At 39.1% G+C, this 17,712-nt stretch overlaps 1 protein-coding gene across 1 annotated transcript; it reads right to left on the bottom strand.

Moving 5' to 3' along the window:
- Positions 1-1,562: 1,562 nt before the first annotated feature.
- Positions 1,563-17,688, bottom strand: CYP2U1 (cytochrome P450 family 2 subfamily U member 1). Its single transcript, XM_087724187.1, has 5 exons — positions 17,190-17,688; positions 13,462-14,097; positions 9,010-9,171; positions 7,559-7,726; positions 1,563-4,417 (listed from the first exon to the last, which is right to left on the bottom strand). The coding sequence occupies exons 1-5, from the start codon at positions 17,647-17,649 to the stop codon at positions 4,239-4,241; spliced, it is 1,605 nt and encodes a 534-aa protein (XP_087580313.1). The 5' UTR covers positions 17,650-17,688; the 3' UTR covers positions 1,563-4,238.
- Positions 17,689-17,712: the final 24 nt, after the last annotated feature.

Genomic DNA, 17,712 nt, shown 5'->3' with positions numbered 1-17,712 from the left:
CATGCGGCCGGCATGACACACAAACGCTGTTGCCTTCCCACCAAAGGTGGTTCCTATTTTTCTACTTGCATTTTTTATATGCTTTCAAATTGCTAGATTGGCAGAAACTGGGACAAGTAATGGGAGCTCACTCGTTACACAGTGCTAGGGATTCGAACCAGTGAACTGCAACCTTTCTGATTGACAAACTGAGCGTCTTAGCCACTGAGCCACTGCATCCCTATCTGCAATATATTGTATATTGTAGTATCTGCAATATAATCCTACAAATCGGATTATAATGTGGTTCAGGCATGGTTTGAATTCCATTGAGATCTCCCCCCCCCTTACACACACACACACACACACACACACACACACACACACAACCTATTTTGTCAACTTTCTCTTGCTTAATAGCAATAGCCCTTAGGTTTATATACTGCTTCACGGTGCTTTACAGCCCTCTAAGTGGTTGCCCACAACAATCTGGGTCCTCAGTTTATTGAGGTCAAGATTCTTGGATTTCAACTTCCAGATCTCTGTCACTTTTGCTTTAAAAAAAAATCACATGTATTTAATGATGTTGGCTTTTACTACAATAAAAACACCACATGATTTCACTGTATTTCCCTCCAAAAGAAATACTAATTGTTGGCATTTAACAGCACAAAGATTCAGATTATAGAAGAGTATAAATTAAAGTAATTTTTATGTTTCTAATAAAAGCAATTAGGTAAATAATGCAGTATTTGGTCATTCTCATTTCCTAAATAATGGCTTTAGAATGTATCTCTTAACATAAGAATATTTGTTCCCTATTTCAGGGATTTTCAAATTGGTTCTGTCAAACCTGAGTATTCACCAGAAACTAAATGCAAAAAAAAAAAAAAAAATCAGTTAATTCTCATCACAACTTTGTCTCTTTTCTAAGGGCTCTGGGATTTTCCTGTATTTATTTAACTGCTATAACAGTTTCTCTGGCTTGAAAATTTTGAAAACCCATTTTATATGATAGTAATTTTGCTTGGCACACATGGCTTATACATATACCAAGTATAAATATGTATGCAGATTTGACTTCTTGCCTGCTTCACTTTCTAAAGGCTGGTGATTTTAGCTCACCCATTGCTTTGTGCCACTGATTTGTTAACTTACCAGTAGTTGGAGCACTTTCATAACCCACTGAGGCATAGCATACATTGTTTGAAATTATAATTAGTTTGGACAATATAGGAAAAATATACCCATTTTACAACAGTTTTACCTATATATGGTGGTTCAATTTAAATAAATAATTTGAATTAAGAATTTTCACATAGAAAACTACAGTTGCCAATACTTGGAAAAAAGATTATTACAGTAGTGTCAAATCAGCCAGAAATAGAAACAATACTGCAAGAAAACATTTAGATACATTAAAAAGGATATCTGTAATATAATTCTCACCAACTTGAGATTTTCCAGATGTTTTGTACTCCCAACCATTTGAATAGCAGTCGAGAAAGGCTAGTAAAATAATTTGTTATATTTTTAATACTCACAGAAGAACATGTTTTAAATCAAAATTTTCTTCTTAATAGTCGGTTTTTAAAAACAAAACTTTATTTAGACAAATATTTTATTTATCTAAAACTTTATTTAGATGAACATATTTCACACTGTGTCTAAATATAGGCACCTTTAAAAAAGCAATCAATTATTTCAGATCTTGGATTTTACATTCTCATCCTAAAATTCTAAAACAAGGCATTCATTTTGAAAACAACATTAGACAATATAAATATTAGCAAGGTATAGGCAATTAATATACCCAGCTCTTACACAGGCCCTTAGTTCTTTCTAAAATGCAGAAGTACAGACCTTTGAAATCTGACAAAATTATAAAGTGCTTCAGTAAAAGATTGCTTCATTATAAAAGGACACACATGCCATACCAAGGATCGATTGTATTTTGCCTGATAAGATTATCTGCCATAACAGTACTCATCTAAATGTTAGAAGTGCAATTGAAGGATAAGGATTGTCGAAGATGGCCAAGTTCCCTTTTTAAAGGATAATTCATTCTGCGAGTTATAGTAATTCATATTACACTATTTCACAATGCCCTTTATTTAATTTTTAACACTATTGTATGAACCAGTTAAATATTGTTCATGCAATAAAGCACAGGTATGCAAAAAATGGTTCAGTCTGTTCATCAAACCTGCTGATCCATTAATTCAGGTTCTCTGTGAACTGAAAATGGACGAAAATCTGCCATTTTTAATTGGAATTACTTTTGATTTTCCATCAAAAAGTAGAAGCCCCAAATTTTGGCAGTATGATTTTTTTTTAAATTAGGATAACATGCAGGGAAAGGAATAGTTACCTTTCTTACCTCACCAAGGAAAATTTCTCTCTTTTTTTAAATGCAGTTAATTTAATTAAAACTTTACGAAATAAAGTTCTTTTCAAATATGTCTAACTGCATCCTCATGTCTCTGTATGAAAACAGGAATGGGAAAAAGATAAGGGGGTCTTTCATACATGTACATCTTTTTTATTATGCTGAATAGCATCTAAATGTTCATCAAAATATTCTGCATTTATGGACCATGAAATATATAAGAAATATAGGAACTAGCAATTAGTCTTCCTCTCTCTACATTTTAGTATTTAAAAGCATGGGACTTGAATTCTAATCTTATTTTAGAAAATAAGATTAGAATAAGAGTTGCATTCCTTCCTAACTTTCATTTCTAAAGGCCTTTTTAAATTAAATTTTATGTTCCAAAATTCAAACTCAAATATTTGTCAATCGAATTATTTTATGTATAGTTCATGCCAGCACCACAATTATAACTGGCCAAGACTGTTCTCCAATACAAATGGCAGAGCACTTAAGGTGCTAAAGACAAGTACATCTTCTGCCCAATAAAATCCTATTTTTAAGACATTTATCATTGTATTTCCTATGCTTTCCTGAAGCAGTAGTTTGTCCAGCGCTGCTTCCTATGGCATTTACACCATGTATTACACATTTTCAACACAGATGTTATGGGTGGCTTGCTGATTAAATCAGGCTGAGCTCAGCAGTTTCTGAAATCTGCCAGAAACTCAGCATGTGAACAGTTGAGAAATTACTTAAGTTGTGCCAACAAAAATGTCCTTTTAGCAAACAGTAACATGCCATGAGATAAATCTCAATAAATATGTATTAAATATGTATTAAAAATTGAATTGTGGAAGTCCATTCACTGTTTTGCTTTTCTTGATTAGCACAAAGGAACAGTAATTGGGCACAGTAATGATCCCTTAGAACAGGGGTCCCCAAACTTGGCAACTTTAAGACTTGTGGACTTCAACTCCCAGAATTCCCATAGCTGGCTGGAGAATTCTGGGAGTTGAAGTCCACAAGTCTTAAAGTTGCCAAGTTTGAAGATCTGTGCCTTAGAATCAATAACATCATTCTGCATCACCCCTGCCCCTCGGAGATATGGAGAAATGGAGTGCCATTTCCATCACGTTTTAAAAGCAAATTTTGCCTTCATTATTAAAACAAGGATGGAACATTCATTTAATTGAACGTATCTATGTATATGTTTGTTTGAGGCTTTACACTTTTTTTTAAAAGCAGCCTCCCTGGAGCATGTAAAAAGAGTCAGACCGAGGATTGAACTTATTGTGTGTGCAGGACAGCTTTTTTTTTTCTTGATTTACTGCTGACAGTGAAGACAAGCCAGACTTATCCAACAGAAGACACACATCCCTCCCCAACAGACTCTGGTTTTAAGACAGCTTACAATGCCGCTCAAGTTTTTAAGACAACCCGTTACTCATCTTTAACTATGTCTTTTTAAAAGTTCCAATTACATAAGTGCTTTCTGAATCTTTTTTTTTTTTGCTTTTGTCTATTGTCGTGTGCAACTTAGATTTCCAATATTTTCCTTTGCTTTTTATCTACTATTAAAAGGCATTTAACAACCAATGGTCCCCCTATGGGTGGCTGCCCCAATTTCCTCTTGTTACTCTGCAGCTCTTGGGGGGGGGTCAACATACTTCAGTTTGTTTCTATAGTTGAAAAGTTTCAGCATATCAAGTGGGGGACAGCCCAAGCAGAGGAGAGAGTGCTTGATAATTTTTGGATATCCCATGGGCTGAAAATTCCCTAGCCTGTTTGGGCTAATGACTAGGTTTTGGTGAAGAACATTTCGTCTATAGCCCCGAATTTCATATAGTAACGTGAACATCATGCAGCATTTTTCTTGGAAGTTTCCTCATCTCTTTAAGGCAATAAGTTTAAATGGAAAGGGAGCTAACGTCAGGCCAAATCTTCCTTCCATTGGTGGTTTCTTTAAGTCCTCGGGATATATAAAGGTGAAACTTTGCAAAAGACTCACAAACATCAAGAAAAGCTCCATCTTGGCAAGCTGTTCACCCATGCACACACGTTTGCCTTTAAAAAGAAAACAAACACAAGAAGGTTACGGGGGGGGAGGGGAAGGGGACAAAAATGATTTTTCACAATTAATTAGTGCATAAAACATTCCCTCCCCCCCATTTCATTTCAATTTTATTCAATTTGATGAAAGGGCATTTGCTTCAAAGAAATGATCAAATGATTGGAATATTGCAGCCCTTTGTGTGTATCTACTGTATGTGGATACACCAGAGGTGGTATTCAGCAGGTTCTGACCAGTTCCAGAGAACCAGTAGCAGAAATTTTGAGTAGTTTGGAGAACCAGTAAATTCTGACTTGCCCCACCCCCATCTATTCTCTGCCTCCCGAGTCCCAGCTGATCGGAAGGGAATGGAGATTTTACAGTATCCCTCCCCTGCCATGCACACCAAGCCATGCCCACAGAACCGGTAGTAAAAAAAAATGAATCCCACCACTGGTATACACATGTGAGAAAAAGAGAATTTCCTCTCTTCCAACATGCAGATATGAGTCACTGGACCTCTCCTTCATTCAGTCCCAAAGGAAAACATTGAGAATGAATTCTTCCTACAATTAGGGGAATTCTTGTTACTTACTAAGAAACTCAGCTCCTTAGAAATTGTTGAAGAATGTCCTGTTCCCTTGAAGACACCAGAGCAATCACCCCTAATTTCTCAGAACAAATCCAATGAAGAATTTTGAACACTATTGGTGCACTCCTATTAACACTCTTTTTTCCCTGTTCAATAATGTCTGATTCTCAGAGACTGCCTGGACAAATCCCTGCAGTTATTTTGGTAAGGTTTTGCAGAAGGTGTTTGCCACTGCCTCATTCTCAGCACTGAGAGAAAGTGATTGGCCCAAGGTCACCCTGCAGGTTTTGTGCCTAAGGCAGAACTAGAACGGACAGTGTCTGATTTCTAGCCTAATCCCTTAACCACTACACCAAAATAGCTCTTTAATTCTCCCCTACAACTTATTAAAATGAAATTTTAGGTTTTACCCATTCTGTTTCTAAAATGGTTTTGACAAAAGGCAGTGTCACAAAAGAACTGATTCTCATTGTATAAATATTTTCTGCATTGTTTGTTGTTATTCGTAGCGCATTTACTTAATGTATGATGTAGTGTTACTGTTCTGAAAAACCATCACTTGCAAATATTTGTTAGAGGTGCAAGAAAGAGGTTGGAACATATAAACATATGTAATGGGATTGGGATACTGCACAAAAAATATGGGACATGGTGTTTAGAAAAATTACTGTTGAATGTAAATCTAGAGATATCACTGAGGATTGCATTCTTATTGCTGGGGGAAAAACGGGATATAAATGAAACAAAAAAGGAATTGATTGTAAATTTGATAATGGCAGCTAGCTTAATTATGGCTAAATATTGGTGACAAAATTGGGATAGCCAAAGAAATGAGTGATATAATGAAATTTGGTGTATGGCAACAAATGATAAATTAACCACAGAAATTAAACTTAAAAAGGGGATGATTAAAGTAAATAATTATAATGAAATATGGGGGGATTTTATAAAATCAGTGTTGGTGGAAGGCAAAGGGAGTAAACCTACTCAAAAATATGTGTTGTTTTGGAGGGTATAAGGGCACAATTGGAATATATTGTATTTCTAAGAAATATAGGCGGGGGGAGGTCTCCAGGAATGGGGAGTACACTGTAATATGTGTTTTTTTTCCTTTTTCTTTTGTCTTTATTTTTGTATTTAGTTCTATATGTACTGTTTGTATTTTTTTGTTTAAAAAATATAAATATATATATAAAAAAGTAATTACACTGACATTTAAATTAAATCAAATTCAGCTTCAAAAAAACCTACACATCACTTGCCTATAAGAGGTTATGGGGCCAGACCACAGCCTTATGCAATGAGCCTCCAAGGTCATAGTTAAATGTTCTAAATAGGTTTTCTTTATTGAAAAATAATAAAAGGATGATCTAAGGAATGATGGTAAATATTTGCAGCTAAAAGAACTGGTCTCCTGTTACACAATCTCATATAATGTCAAATCTGGGAGATAAGGTTGAGGCCTGATCTATATTTTTCCTACACTCCTACATCACCTAATTGAGTGATGCACAAGTTATAGTCTTTGAAAACCTTGGAAGCTGGCTTGTTCTAAATTATAACTCAATGCATTCATGGAGAATAATGATAAAATTACATCACTTCAACTTCTTTCATTTTAAATTGTCATTAAATCAAATGAATTTCACTGCTTTCATTTTAGAAGTCTGGTCCTTTGTCACACTGCTCAAGGATCAACGGCTGCCCCCAGCCCCAATAAAGCTGTACATCCTTGGCCAGAGTCACTGTTTCATCTATTGTCCTAACAACATTTCTGATTCATGCAATATTTTTGACACAACTTTTATAATATTTTAAAAAGTGTTTCAATTTTTTTATTAATGACATTGTTGCTGTAATGTAATCTACTGCAGGGATGTTTTCATCTTCTATGCAGGATCAGCATTTGTGGACTATGATGGGCATCTGGGTTGAAGAAATTGGGGTTCTAGCATTCATGCCAAGTACCGTATTTTTCAGCATATAAGACACACCTTTTTCCCTCAAAAAAGAGGGTGAAAAACTGGGTGCATCTTAAACACCGAATGCAGCATTTTTGGGCTCCCGAAACCTCTCCCCCTTTGCAAAAATGACCATGCATAGCCTTTAGGAGGCTTCCAGAGTGCTCTTGGGGGCTGGGGAGGGCAAATATGAGCGAAAAACAGGATGTTTTTTGCTCATTTTTGCCCCCCCCAGCCCCCACAAGCAATCTACAAGCCACCTAAAGTCTACGCATGGCCTTTTTTTGACAAAAAATGGGCCCGTTTTTGGGAGGTCTGAAGAGTGAAAAAACTTTTTTTTTTTAATTTGCCTCTTCAAAATCTTGGTGCATCTTATACTCCAGTGTGTCTTATACTCCGAAAAATACGGTACACGTAATATGTGTGAGCAATAAATCAGTTAAATTAAACCTTCACATGTGGACTTTTTCATGCCTAGCAAAATGATTGCTTCTCACCCCAAAAGGGCCCCTTGCAGCGTCTACTACAAATAAGTAAGTAGGTGATTTAAAGATCTATCACATTAATGTTGACAAAATCTTTACTATAAACAATTAAATTACCAATTCCAAAAGGAATAAATGTTTCTTTTTTGAGGAGCTGGCCGTTCTCATCCAGAAATCTTGCCGGGCAAAAATCATTTGGGTTCTCCCATTTGTTGGGATCTCTGTGCACGGACCACAAATTAGGAATGATTATACTTCCCTTTGGAATAATGTATCCCTGAAGCTCTGAAAGGAGAAAGAATAAAGTTCAGATCAAAATATACACTTCACCAATACAGTTCATGTATTTCCCCCAAAATAAGACCTGGTCTTATTTTCAGGGGATGTTTTGCCTGTTTACCTTAGCACCGCCACAGCCAAGCCACCTACACCCTGACACTTGTTGCGCCACTGCCAGATTTCTTCTATGTGGCATGTTGCGCCGTTGTCTGAATGGTGGCACCAGAGCAATATGCCATGCAGCCTGAAAGCAGCAGCACTGGAACAAGTAGCGGCACCGGAAGCGGTCACAGAAATCAGGCAGCAGTGTGACTGCTGTTGGGGTGTGGGAAGCCTGGCTGCAGTGGTCCTAAGTTAAGCGGGCGCACGGGACAGCTCTACCTCCCCACCCTTACCCTAGCTTGATTTTTACACACAGCTCATACAACCAGACAGTGGGATGGATTGGACAGTCTTAACTAGGGCTTATTTTTGGTACCAGTTCCTAAGTAGAAACATCAACACTGAAGCAATTCTCCTCTATAGAATTCCTTTCCTCCTTTATAGCTCTTATTTACTAAAATCAAGAGATATTAAAATGCTGATTTGGATGAATGTTATTTTGCCTAATTAAAATGGTTGTTATTACAGAACCACAGATACATACTGCATATATGAGGGTTTGTGGAAGAGAAAAATGTAAATGTAAGGGAGACTAATCAAACGATAATATCATAAACATAAATGCCATGCTTTTGGTAAACATTACAGTCTCTTGAAACATGCTTTCAGCTACAGCAGGCAATCCAAATCAGCTTTAGTCCTCATTTGCTTCCCCTCCCTTTAAACCTCCCATGTTGCCACTAAATTATAATTCCTAAGGTGACAGAACAAGAAAATTAAGTATTTACCACAATTAAATAAAGAATGCCCCCTATAAAAATGAAAGTATAAACAAGTTATTGTAATTGTTAGATTAATATCCTACTTTTCATTCAGAATCTTAAAGTATCAAGCATAGTATTCCCTCCTTTAGTTTTTACCCATAACAACATCACTCTGAAATGGTTGAACTAAAGAGTGATTGGCCCAGAATTGGAAGAAAGACTTGGACTTGGGTATCCCTTGTCCTAGTTCAACAAGTTAAGTACTATGCTACCCTGGAATTTTTAGCAACACACAGAACTGAATGTTGCTCATTTCAGTTTTTCAAGTTTCTACTGAATGTATTATTTCTCAGCCAAATAGACTTGCAGCAGGAAAGAAGAGCATTGTCAAGTTAACCAGCATATCCATTTTTCAATACTGACCAGTAGTTTCTGAGGCCATCCGAGGAATAGAAAGAGGGACAACCACTGTCATCCTTTGAACTTCCATAATAGTCGCTTCTGTAAAGGGCATGTGTGCCTTATCAGCCAGGGTGGGAGGTCTGTTGCACCCAATTACCAATTCAATTTCTTCTTGAACCTTTCCTATGCAAAATAAATAGTAAAATGAATGTTTTGGGTGGGTAGAGAATTGGTTCATCTGCAGTCTAATGAAAGAGAAGGAGGGTTATTGGATATATACTTTCATGATACAGGTCCAGAAGAATGACACAATGTGCTCTTCTAGATAAGTTAAAGGTAAAGATTCCCCTTGCACATATTTGCTAGTCATTCCCGACTCTAGGAGGCCGTGGTCATCTCTGTTTTAAAGCTGAAGAGCCAGTGTTGTCCGAAGACATCTCCGTAGCCATGAAATGCTGTTACCTTCCCACCAAAGATGGTCCCTATTTTTCTACTTGCATTTTTTACATGCTTTCAAACTGCTAAGTTGGCAGAAGCTGGGACAAGTAACAGGAGCTAGAGATTCAAACGGACAAACTGCCGACCTTTCTGATCGACAAGCTCAGCATCTTAGCCATCGCGTCCCCATGGTCTTCTAGATAGAAGTTCCTTTAATTTTGTATTTGTCCGTGACCCGACAAAAGGGCGAACAAAACCACGCCTGACTAAACCGCGTCGCTGATGTCATCAACGCGGCGACAACAGCCAGTGCGGAGAAAGAAGGGCGCTTTACAATAGCACATCGAAAGAAAGCCGATTTAATTTAAGGTAAGGGTTAGGTTTAGGGTTAGGGTTAGGTTTAGGGTTAGGGTTAGGGTTAGGTTTAGGGTTAGGTTAAGGGTTAGGTTTAGGGTCAGGTTTAGGGTTAGGTTTAGGGTTAGGTTTAGGGTTAGGGGTTAAGTTTAGGTTTAGGGTTACTTTTACAGCGCGCTTCTGTCTCCGCGCTGTTGTCGCCCTGTTGATGACGTCAGCAACGCGGTTTAGGCGGGCACGGTTTTGTCATTCGCCCTTTTGTCGGTGAAAAGTTGTACACTGATTAGTTTTAGATGTGTTTTAGTATTTTAAAAAATGTCTGCACTTATAGGAAACAGAAAGTAGGAATAACTCTCCTTGATTCAGATTCAGATGTAAAGTACTGTCCCAAGGAATCATTATTGGGATCTTGGCTTTTTGTTTGTTTGTAAGTAAACAATTTGAAATTAAGATTTGAGTAATGAAAGAGTTATGCCTGCTGATGTTATCAAAACATTCAGGGTGGACATACCAAAAAAGGGCTGTGGATTGCCCTGAAAGTCTCTCTCCTAAGTGGGAGAAATGTCTTCAAAGTAGTTTAATATAAATGCATAACATTATGTACGTTGGCATAAAAATTCCCCAATTTCACCTGTACATTAATGGAACTATTCTGATAATCATCAGTCAAGAAAGAAACTTGGAACTAGATTAGAAAGTTCAGTGATATGTCAACTTAGTATGGAGCTGCTGTTAAAAAAAAACGGTGAATGTATGCTTGGAATCTTGGAAAGAAATCAGGGAAAAAGAATCGGCAATCCCAATAATTCCCTTATATAAATCTATGGTAAAATCACACTTGGGAATGTCATGCTACTTTCTGTTCAGTACACCTTAAGAAAGATTTTAAGCCTAAGGCCTGAAAAAGTATAACAGGCTACAGTAATTGTCATATGAAGAAAAACTATAGCAACTGGGCTGCTTAACCTGGAAAATTTAGGCTAACAGAAGATGTGACAAAGGTATAAAAAAATCATGAATGGCATTGATAACATGGAGAAATAAGGCTTTTGCCCTTTCCTCACCATGAGGACTGAGGGTAGTCATGGAAGCTAATTGCATAGATTCATGAACAACAGAAGGAACTCTTATTTCATGCAGTCCACAGAAGTCAAGCTGGATGGTTTTCAAAAGATATTGGACAGATTCATAGAGAGTTGATAAATGGCTACAAATTCCATTTACAGACAGTATGTCTTAAATACTGGTTTCTGGAAAACAACAGAGAATGAGGGCTAACATATTATACCTTTACAGAATTGTAAGATTCCTGAATATTCTAGCTGTCCATTGTGAGACATAAAATGATGGAATACATAGGCCTAAGGCCTGAATCAGCATAGTTCTTATTTTCATACCGTGAAGTATTTCAAAATAAATTAGGTGGGGAAAAACCTATTTGCACAGCTTTAAATGCCAACTAAATGTCAAACACTGCCCTCTTCTGCCTAAACCAGAAATTCTGACTGGAATCCTAAAATGTGTTAGAAAAAAAAACTAAGCCAAAAAGTTAAATGAATGGAATGTTTTTACAAAAAAGGGTTACAGGATTGTTTTGTTATGAATATTTTTGTCCAAGATTTTGTATTTTTCATTACCTGAATGGAGAAACTCTTAAAATGGTACAGTGGAAGTGAGCTAATTTCCAGTCGTAGTGCAGAAAAGAATATAGGGGCAATGTTTTGGTTTTAAAACAACATTAAACCTATCTTGGGGTTTGCATTATAACTTTTCTACATTTCATGCTTCAAGATGGGGAGAAGGGCCTGCAAAGAAAGAGAAGCAAGCTATCTAAATCTGTTTTACAACATCCTATATTCACTTACTGGAGACTTTCCAAATTGCTGCTAACTGTAAAATCAGAACTTGTGAAAATGTTCGATAGGGTGGCAGAGAATAAATAATACATGAAACATGAAAGCTGTTCAGCCAGCAATTTGCTGTCACTATATTTGCTTTTAGCAAATATTTATTTATTTTTATTTATTAAATTATTCATTAAATTGCTCAAGACTTACCCCTCCTTCACAAAAAAAATGAAACATGAAATATTAAAAGCAACATAGAGCAGCAATCGAAGCAAGATGGTGACATCCTATTACTCTTCCAAATGACTTTTGAAGAGTTTTGTTTAACCAACTTTTGAAAGACAACCACCAAGGGGGCTAATCCTGTTTTCAGGATAGGCTGTTCTAGAATATTGGGAGCATTAGTGAAAAACATCCTTTGCCCTTTCTAGTTCCCAACCCTCTGATTTCACATGGGACAGCACTAGCAGTTTTTCCCAGAAGAAATACATTGGATGGGCCAAGTCTAATTGGAGTTGCCATTAAAGACAATATAGGTTAGACCAGCACCTGGAAACCTATTGGGAGTCAGTTCAAGAACAGCAATACAAGTATTAAAGGCTCATAGCAACCCAAGAATCAGCTACATTTTAAACCAAATGAGTGGTAATAATAGTGTAATTCACAACAGCAAAGTTGTTGTGCTTCAAGAAATGGTACAAGTGGTGTGAAGATCAGCAAGAGCCACCCAAGCATGCAATAGTAGGTATGACTCAAAGAAGGTCTCCAAGTTGTAATCCTGTTACCTCAAAAGTAGTACTTTTATGTCAAGAGATACCACTTACTTCCTCTTTTACCACTTCCAGTGTTGGAGGATCTTCTGAATAAGGAATAGAAGTAGAGCAAAATAGTGCCTGCAAGCCATAACACATAGGCAATTCAAAAGGACATGATGTCCCATAGAATCAGAGGCTGCTAAGATCTGATATTAGTAGAGCACACTACTCCAATCAAGGCCCCAACAAGGTCATCAACCCAAAAGCAATGCCATCTTGGTCCCAGAACTCTGAATAAAAACAGTTCAGAGGATCCGTTTCTTTTAAAGCACTTTACAGCTAAATCCCCAACGTACTACCTTCCCCCAGGGGTGGGTTTCTCGCCTCGTTCCAACCGCCCCCCCCCGCCCGCCCTCCTTACCTGTCTTTTAAGGCTTCCGCAATTCCGAGCACGCGTCTGTGTGATGCTCCCGCAGCAGCTGGAGGCTCACGGAAGCGCTAAGATGCATGCGCTCGCTGCACGCGTCCATGTGGACATCGCCCGGCCCATTCCAACCATACCAGTTGGAACAGGATCCAGAACCCACTACTGCTGGGGAGGATCACACGCGCATAGGTGGGAGGGAAGGATTGAATTGGTGTGGGCATGCATGAGCGCACAATAGTGCACCCACACACAATTTTGGCACGCCATAAGAAAAAGGTTCACCATCACTGCCCTAATTCTACTACATACACAGGATTTTCATCCCCGATGTATTGACTGGAATATCGTGCCTAATCCAAGTTCTACAGAAGGTATTGCTCAGCTCTACTGCCCCTTGCATAGACTTTCCTTCTTCTCTTTTAAAGAAGCACAAGAAAAAGAGCAAAGCAAACAAAAAATGTTGCTCCTTTTCCCTGTCATTGTTCATTGCTTTTTTTTTAATATCTTGAAAAGCCCAGCTCTACTCCACCCCCCCCCCCACATCTTAGAAAACCCAGCTCCACCCACCCACCCACCCAAGTAGAAAAGCTTTGAATTACTGACTTCAAAGTAGGTTCGGTAGGAAATGTAGATAAAATCCGATGCCACATACTTTGCTCTTGTTGGTGAAGGGACATGTAAAGAAGGCTCCAGAGTAATGTGTTGGACGTCGTGTCTGTGCCTGCAATAAAAAGGTCTCCAATAATGAAGAACAGGTAGTCTTCATTAAAGCTACTTTCCCCATTGATCTTCTTTTCCTCATCTGAATGCAGGAGATACATATCAATGAAGTCTCGGGGATACTGAGCATCCAAGCTTTCCCTGTGCTGTTTAATGATGTTTTTCAAGAAAGCTGTGATATCCAGCACAATCTGCCTGAATTCTCTGAAAGGTCCAAAAGGAAGATAATAGAGCCACGGGCAAATGTTGACCAACAGTACCTGACTATTCAGGCTGAATTCCAGTGCACGTGACATCAGGTTTAGCATGTTCTTGAACTCTGCATCATCATAATCAAAGCGCCTACCAAAGGCCATTGAGCAGATCACATTGGACACTGCGTTGCCAATTATAGGGAAAGGGTTGAATTGCTCTTCTCCATGTTTCAGGATCTCTTCTTTCACATACTTGAATTCTTCAATGATTTTAGGCTCCAGACTGTGCTTTCCTAGTCCAAAGTGACGGAGAGTTGAGTGGGAAAACTTCCTTTGTTTTTTCCACACTGGATTATAAGGCGCAAACACCACACCTGTATGGAGAAAGGAACATTTAAGATTTGAAACAGGGCTTCTTTGAATCCTTGTCCACAGCTTCTTTCATTCCAAAGCCTTCGTCAGCCAGCCTGTTGCTTGCTGGCATAGAAAGTGGGGAGGGAATAGGGGAAAGATTACATTGCACCTTTTCAAGGTTGGCTTTGGTATGCAATTGCTTAGCTACAAGGGGACTGGGCTGTATATTGTGTTTGAAGTTGAGGTCTTTGCTCAGTTTCCCTCATAGCTTGCTTGAAACTGTTTGCTTTCAATTTGTTCCTAGTAAAAGTACTTTTCTCTAAATCTATGGAGTCAAGGGTTTCTCTTTCCTAGGAATTGAGCAGAGGCAGCCCTGAGACCCTTGAAGAGACAATAATTTTGGACATAAAGGTCTTACATAGCCTAAGCTCTGCATGTAGGCTCTAGAAAAGATCTCCAAAAATGATTGCCAAATTTTATCTTTTAAATATGACAGAAGATTAAAAATAAATAAATACAAGACTGGAAGATAATCACATTAAATTTTAGTTACATTAAATACAATGAAGCTTATATCTGGGAGAAACATGTTTATTTTTAAGAGTGCACACCACTTCATAGCCAAGTGCGACATCAATATCTTTGATATGGAAAAATTGAGCACCCCTACTTTATGCAATGAATAGAGCATAAATCCTGAACCCAAACTTTCATTTCCTACAAAAGCATCTTTGAAGCCACTTAAATTTCAATAGGCTTTAGAAACAGAGCAAGCTGCCTTAAGAGTATGTCAGAATATTTGCTCATCTCTTACTTAATGGTGTGTTTAAAATTTCGTTTTTCCAAAACAGTCATTCTGAAATCTGCCATAAAGTATCTTTGGAAGGCTGAAATGCTTTAAAAATATGTTGCTCTTTCTTGTGTCCATTAATTATTTTGCACAAAGTTTGTTTCATATGTTCATAAAATCAACGGGAACCTCTGGCTGATAATGGCATGTATCACATTAAAGGAAGAGCATGTGAATACAGTTCTAATCTTACATGTGTACTTGTTGAGACCAACTGTATTACAGTTGGTGTTATGGGGCAGTAGACAGGTGGGTTTGTTATAGATTTCTGAACTCATATCGAAAGGTTTAGGCAATTTCAGAAATCTTCAACAAAGGCTTTTAACACATTTCAGTTGTTGACTGATAAGGAACTTGCAGTGTTTGTAATCTGCTTCACTTATATACTGCATCTGTAGAACCATCCTGTCTCGTCCTCCTTTTCCACCACACTAATTTGTATCCTGCATTAGTCTAACCCTTTTATGCAGCTGATTAAGTGAGCTCTAGGTCACAAATCCATACACCCTTTAATGTAATTTGTTAATTGGAAAAAGTCCCCCCCCCCAAAAAAAACCTCCTTATTTACATGAGTCTTTTAATTTCAGTCATTTTAGTAAGTCTTCACTTATCTGGGTCCTTCCTCAGTTTCTGCCTCGTGGTAAGTATGCTGCAGAATGCTGTAATGTTTACATAGTATGCAATTCAACTAGTTAAAAGTCTAATTCTTCACTTACCAAACTACCAGTAGGTAACATCAATACTAGTAAGTGAATCAAGTTTGCTGTCATTTTATTTACTAGTGGTTTGCCCTATCAAGTGTTGGTAGGAGTGGATTGGGTAGTTCCTAATTGGGCTGTTTACTGTTAGTTGCTTATCTGAGTTGGTAGTTTCTTGATTAGAGAATTGTTTACTTATTGATTGTTGGCCTAGTGTTAATCTTGGTGTTAATCATCCAGCTGTTGATTGTTGGCAAGATGGTGGTTTTTTTAAATGGGTGTGGATGTTGTATCTATGTGCCTATCGACTTGTCTAAGTTCATGGTATTCAGTGATTTGGCTTAGTCTAGAACAGTGTTTCTCAACCTTGTCAACTTGAAGATGTCTGGACTTTAACTCCCAGAATTCCCCAGCCAGCATTCGCTGGGGAAAATATGGTTGTCTGCCTTCATGGACATCAACTAGCAGTCAGAAGACATGGTGACAATTCCTGAATTTCACAACCAGGGACAGATTTAACCATGATTTCAACTGGGAAACACCCTAGACCAAGCCAAGTCCAAAAATACTAAAGAATTCTTAGAAGCCTGGCACTAGGACAAATCTGCTGTCAATAGACACATAGAGATAAACAACACCTAGGTAAGGGTAAAAGGTTCCCCTCGCACATATGTGCTAGTCATTCCCAACTCTAGGGCGGGGGTGCTCATCTCCATTTTAAAGCCAAAGAGCCAGTGCTGTCCAAAGACGTCTCCATGGTCATGTGGCCAATATGACCAAACGTCAGGGGCGCATGGAGCACTGTTATCTTTCCACCAAAGTGCTCTCTATTTTTCTACTTGCATTTTTATGTGTTTTTGAACTGCTAGGTTGGCAGAAGCCGGGACAAGTAACAGGAGCTCACTCCATTACACAGCGCTAGGGATTCGAACTGCTGAGCTGCCAACCTTTCCGATCGACAACCTCAGCATCTTGGCCACTGAGCCACCCTCAAACAACACCTACCACTTTTCAAAAGAGACAATCAAAAAGAAAAGACCTAAACACCTCCTCACCTCACCTCCTCCTCAACTGCTCAATGCCCAGATAAATCGAGATTAACACCAAGATTAATCAGCAAGACAACTCCCACCAACACTGGCAGGGCAAGCCACCAGTATATAACATGAGAGCAAATCCGATTTCCTTATTGGCACTGATGATGTTACCTATTTTGGGAAATGAAACCTCTGCAGGGAAACAACCTGTCTGAGAGTGCACCAAAGATTCCAGAGTTTAAACACTGGCTACAAATATTCTCTTCTATCATTGGGTTACTTTATTCTGAAACCATGATTTGTTGGGTGTGCCTAAACCAAATCAGACACGCCCATATTATCAAAATAAAAACACATGCCAAACTAAGGGCTGGGTAGGGGGCCTTTAGGACAGGGAAGTCTCTCGGGTTGGACTCTTTCTTGCCCCCAACAGACCCAGTTCCTGAGCCACCCGCAAGAGCCGGAATGGGTCCCTGATCCAAGCCTTCGCCCCGTCGAGTCCACCGCCGGCTCACCGGCCCCGTTACCTTTCTTCTCGGTGAGGATGGCCACGATGGGCATACTGGGCCGGTCGCTGAAGACCTCGGCCTGAGTGACCAGCGCATCCCGGACAGCTTCGAAGTCGCTAAGCACAATGACGTGGCGGCTGCCCAAGTCCATTCGGAAGATGCTGCCGTACATTTTAGCCAGCCCGGTAAGCAGCACATGCATCGGCGCCGGCCTTCCATCTTCGGCTCGGTCGCAGTTCCCTTCTTTCTTGCGGGGCGGGAAGACCCCGTGGACCTGCAGCCTCTTGGGCAGCAGGGCGAAGGCGAAGTTGCCCACCAGTGGCCAGGGCTTGGGGCCAGGGGGAAGGCGCTGCAGAGTCCGGCGGCCCAACAGCCACCACAACGCCAGTAGCAGCCCGGCGGCTCCCAGCATCGCCGCTCGAACCTTATCTGGTGCTAGAGAAGAAGGCGGCTCCTCTGCGCAATCGACGGCCGCCATCCTGGCCGAGGCTAACGGAGAACCCAGCAGCAGGTCCAGCGCGGCAACCTGTTAAGTAAGGTG

Source organism: Thamnophis sirtalis, unplaced genomic scaffold (assembly GCF_051295495.1).
Source record: "Thamnophis sirtalis isolate CommonGarterSnake01/CBP01778 unplaced genomic scaffold, rThaSir2_p1.2 scaffold_10, whole genome shotgun sequence".
Taxonomy (NCBI): domain Eukaryota; kingdom Metazoa; phylum Chordata; class Lepidosauria; order Squamata; family Natricidae; genus Thamnophis; species Thamnophis sirtalis.
The sequence above is the reverse complement of the archived record's forward strand: the minus strand, read 5'-3'. Positions and strand labels throughout refer to the sequence as shown.

What these genes read in the sequence shown, in the direction of transcription:
- CYP2U1 (XM_087724187.1), bottom strand. Translation starts at nt 17,649, where the DNA reads ATGGCGGCCGTCGATTGCGCAGAGGAGCCGCCTTCTTCTCTAGCACCA. An exon ending in CCTTCACCAACAAGAGCAAA is followed by an intron (nt 9,172 to 13,461) that starts GTATGTGGCATC and finishes TATTTTGCATAG; the next exon opens with GAAAGGTTCAAGAAGAAATT. An exon ending in GATGGCCTCAGAAACTACTG is followed by an intron (nt 7,727 to 9,009) that starts GTCAGTATTGAA and finishes TTCTCCTTTCAG; the next exon opens with AGCTTCAGGGATACATTATT.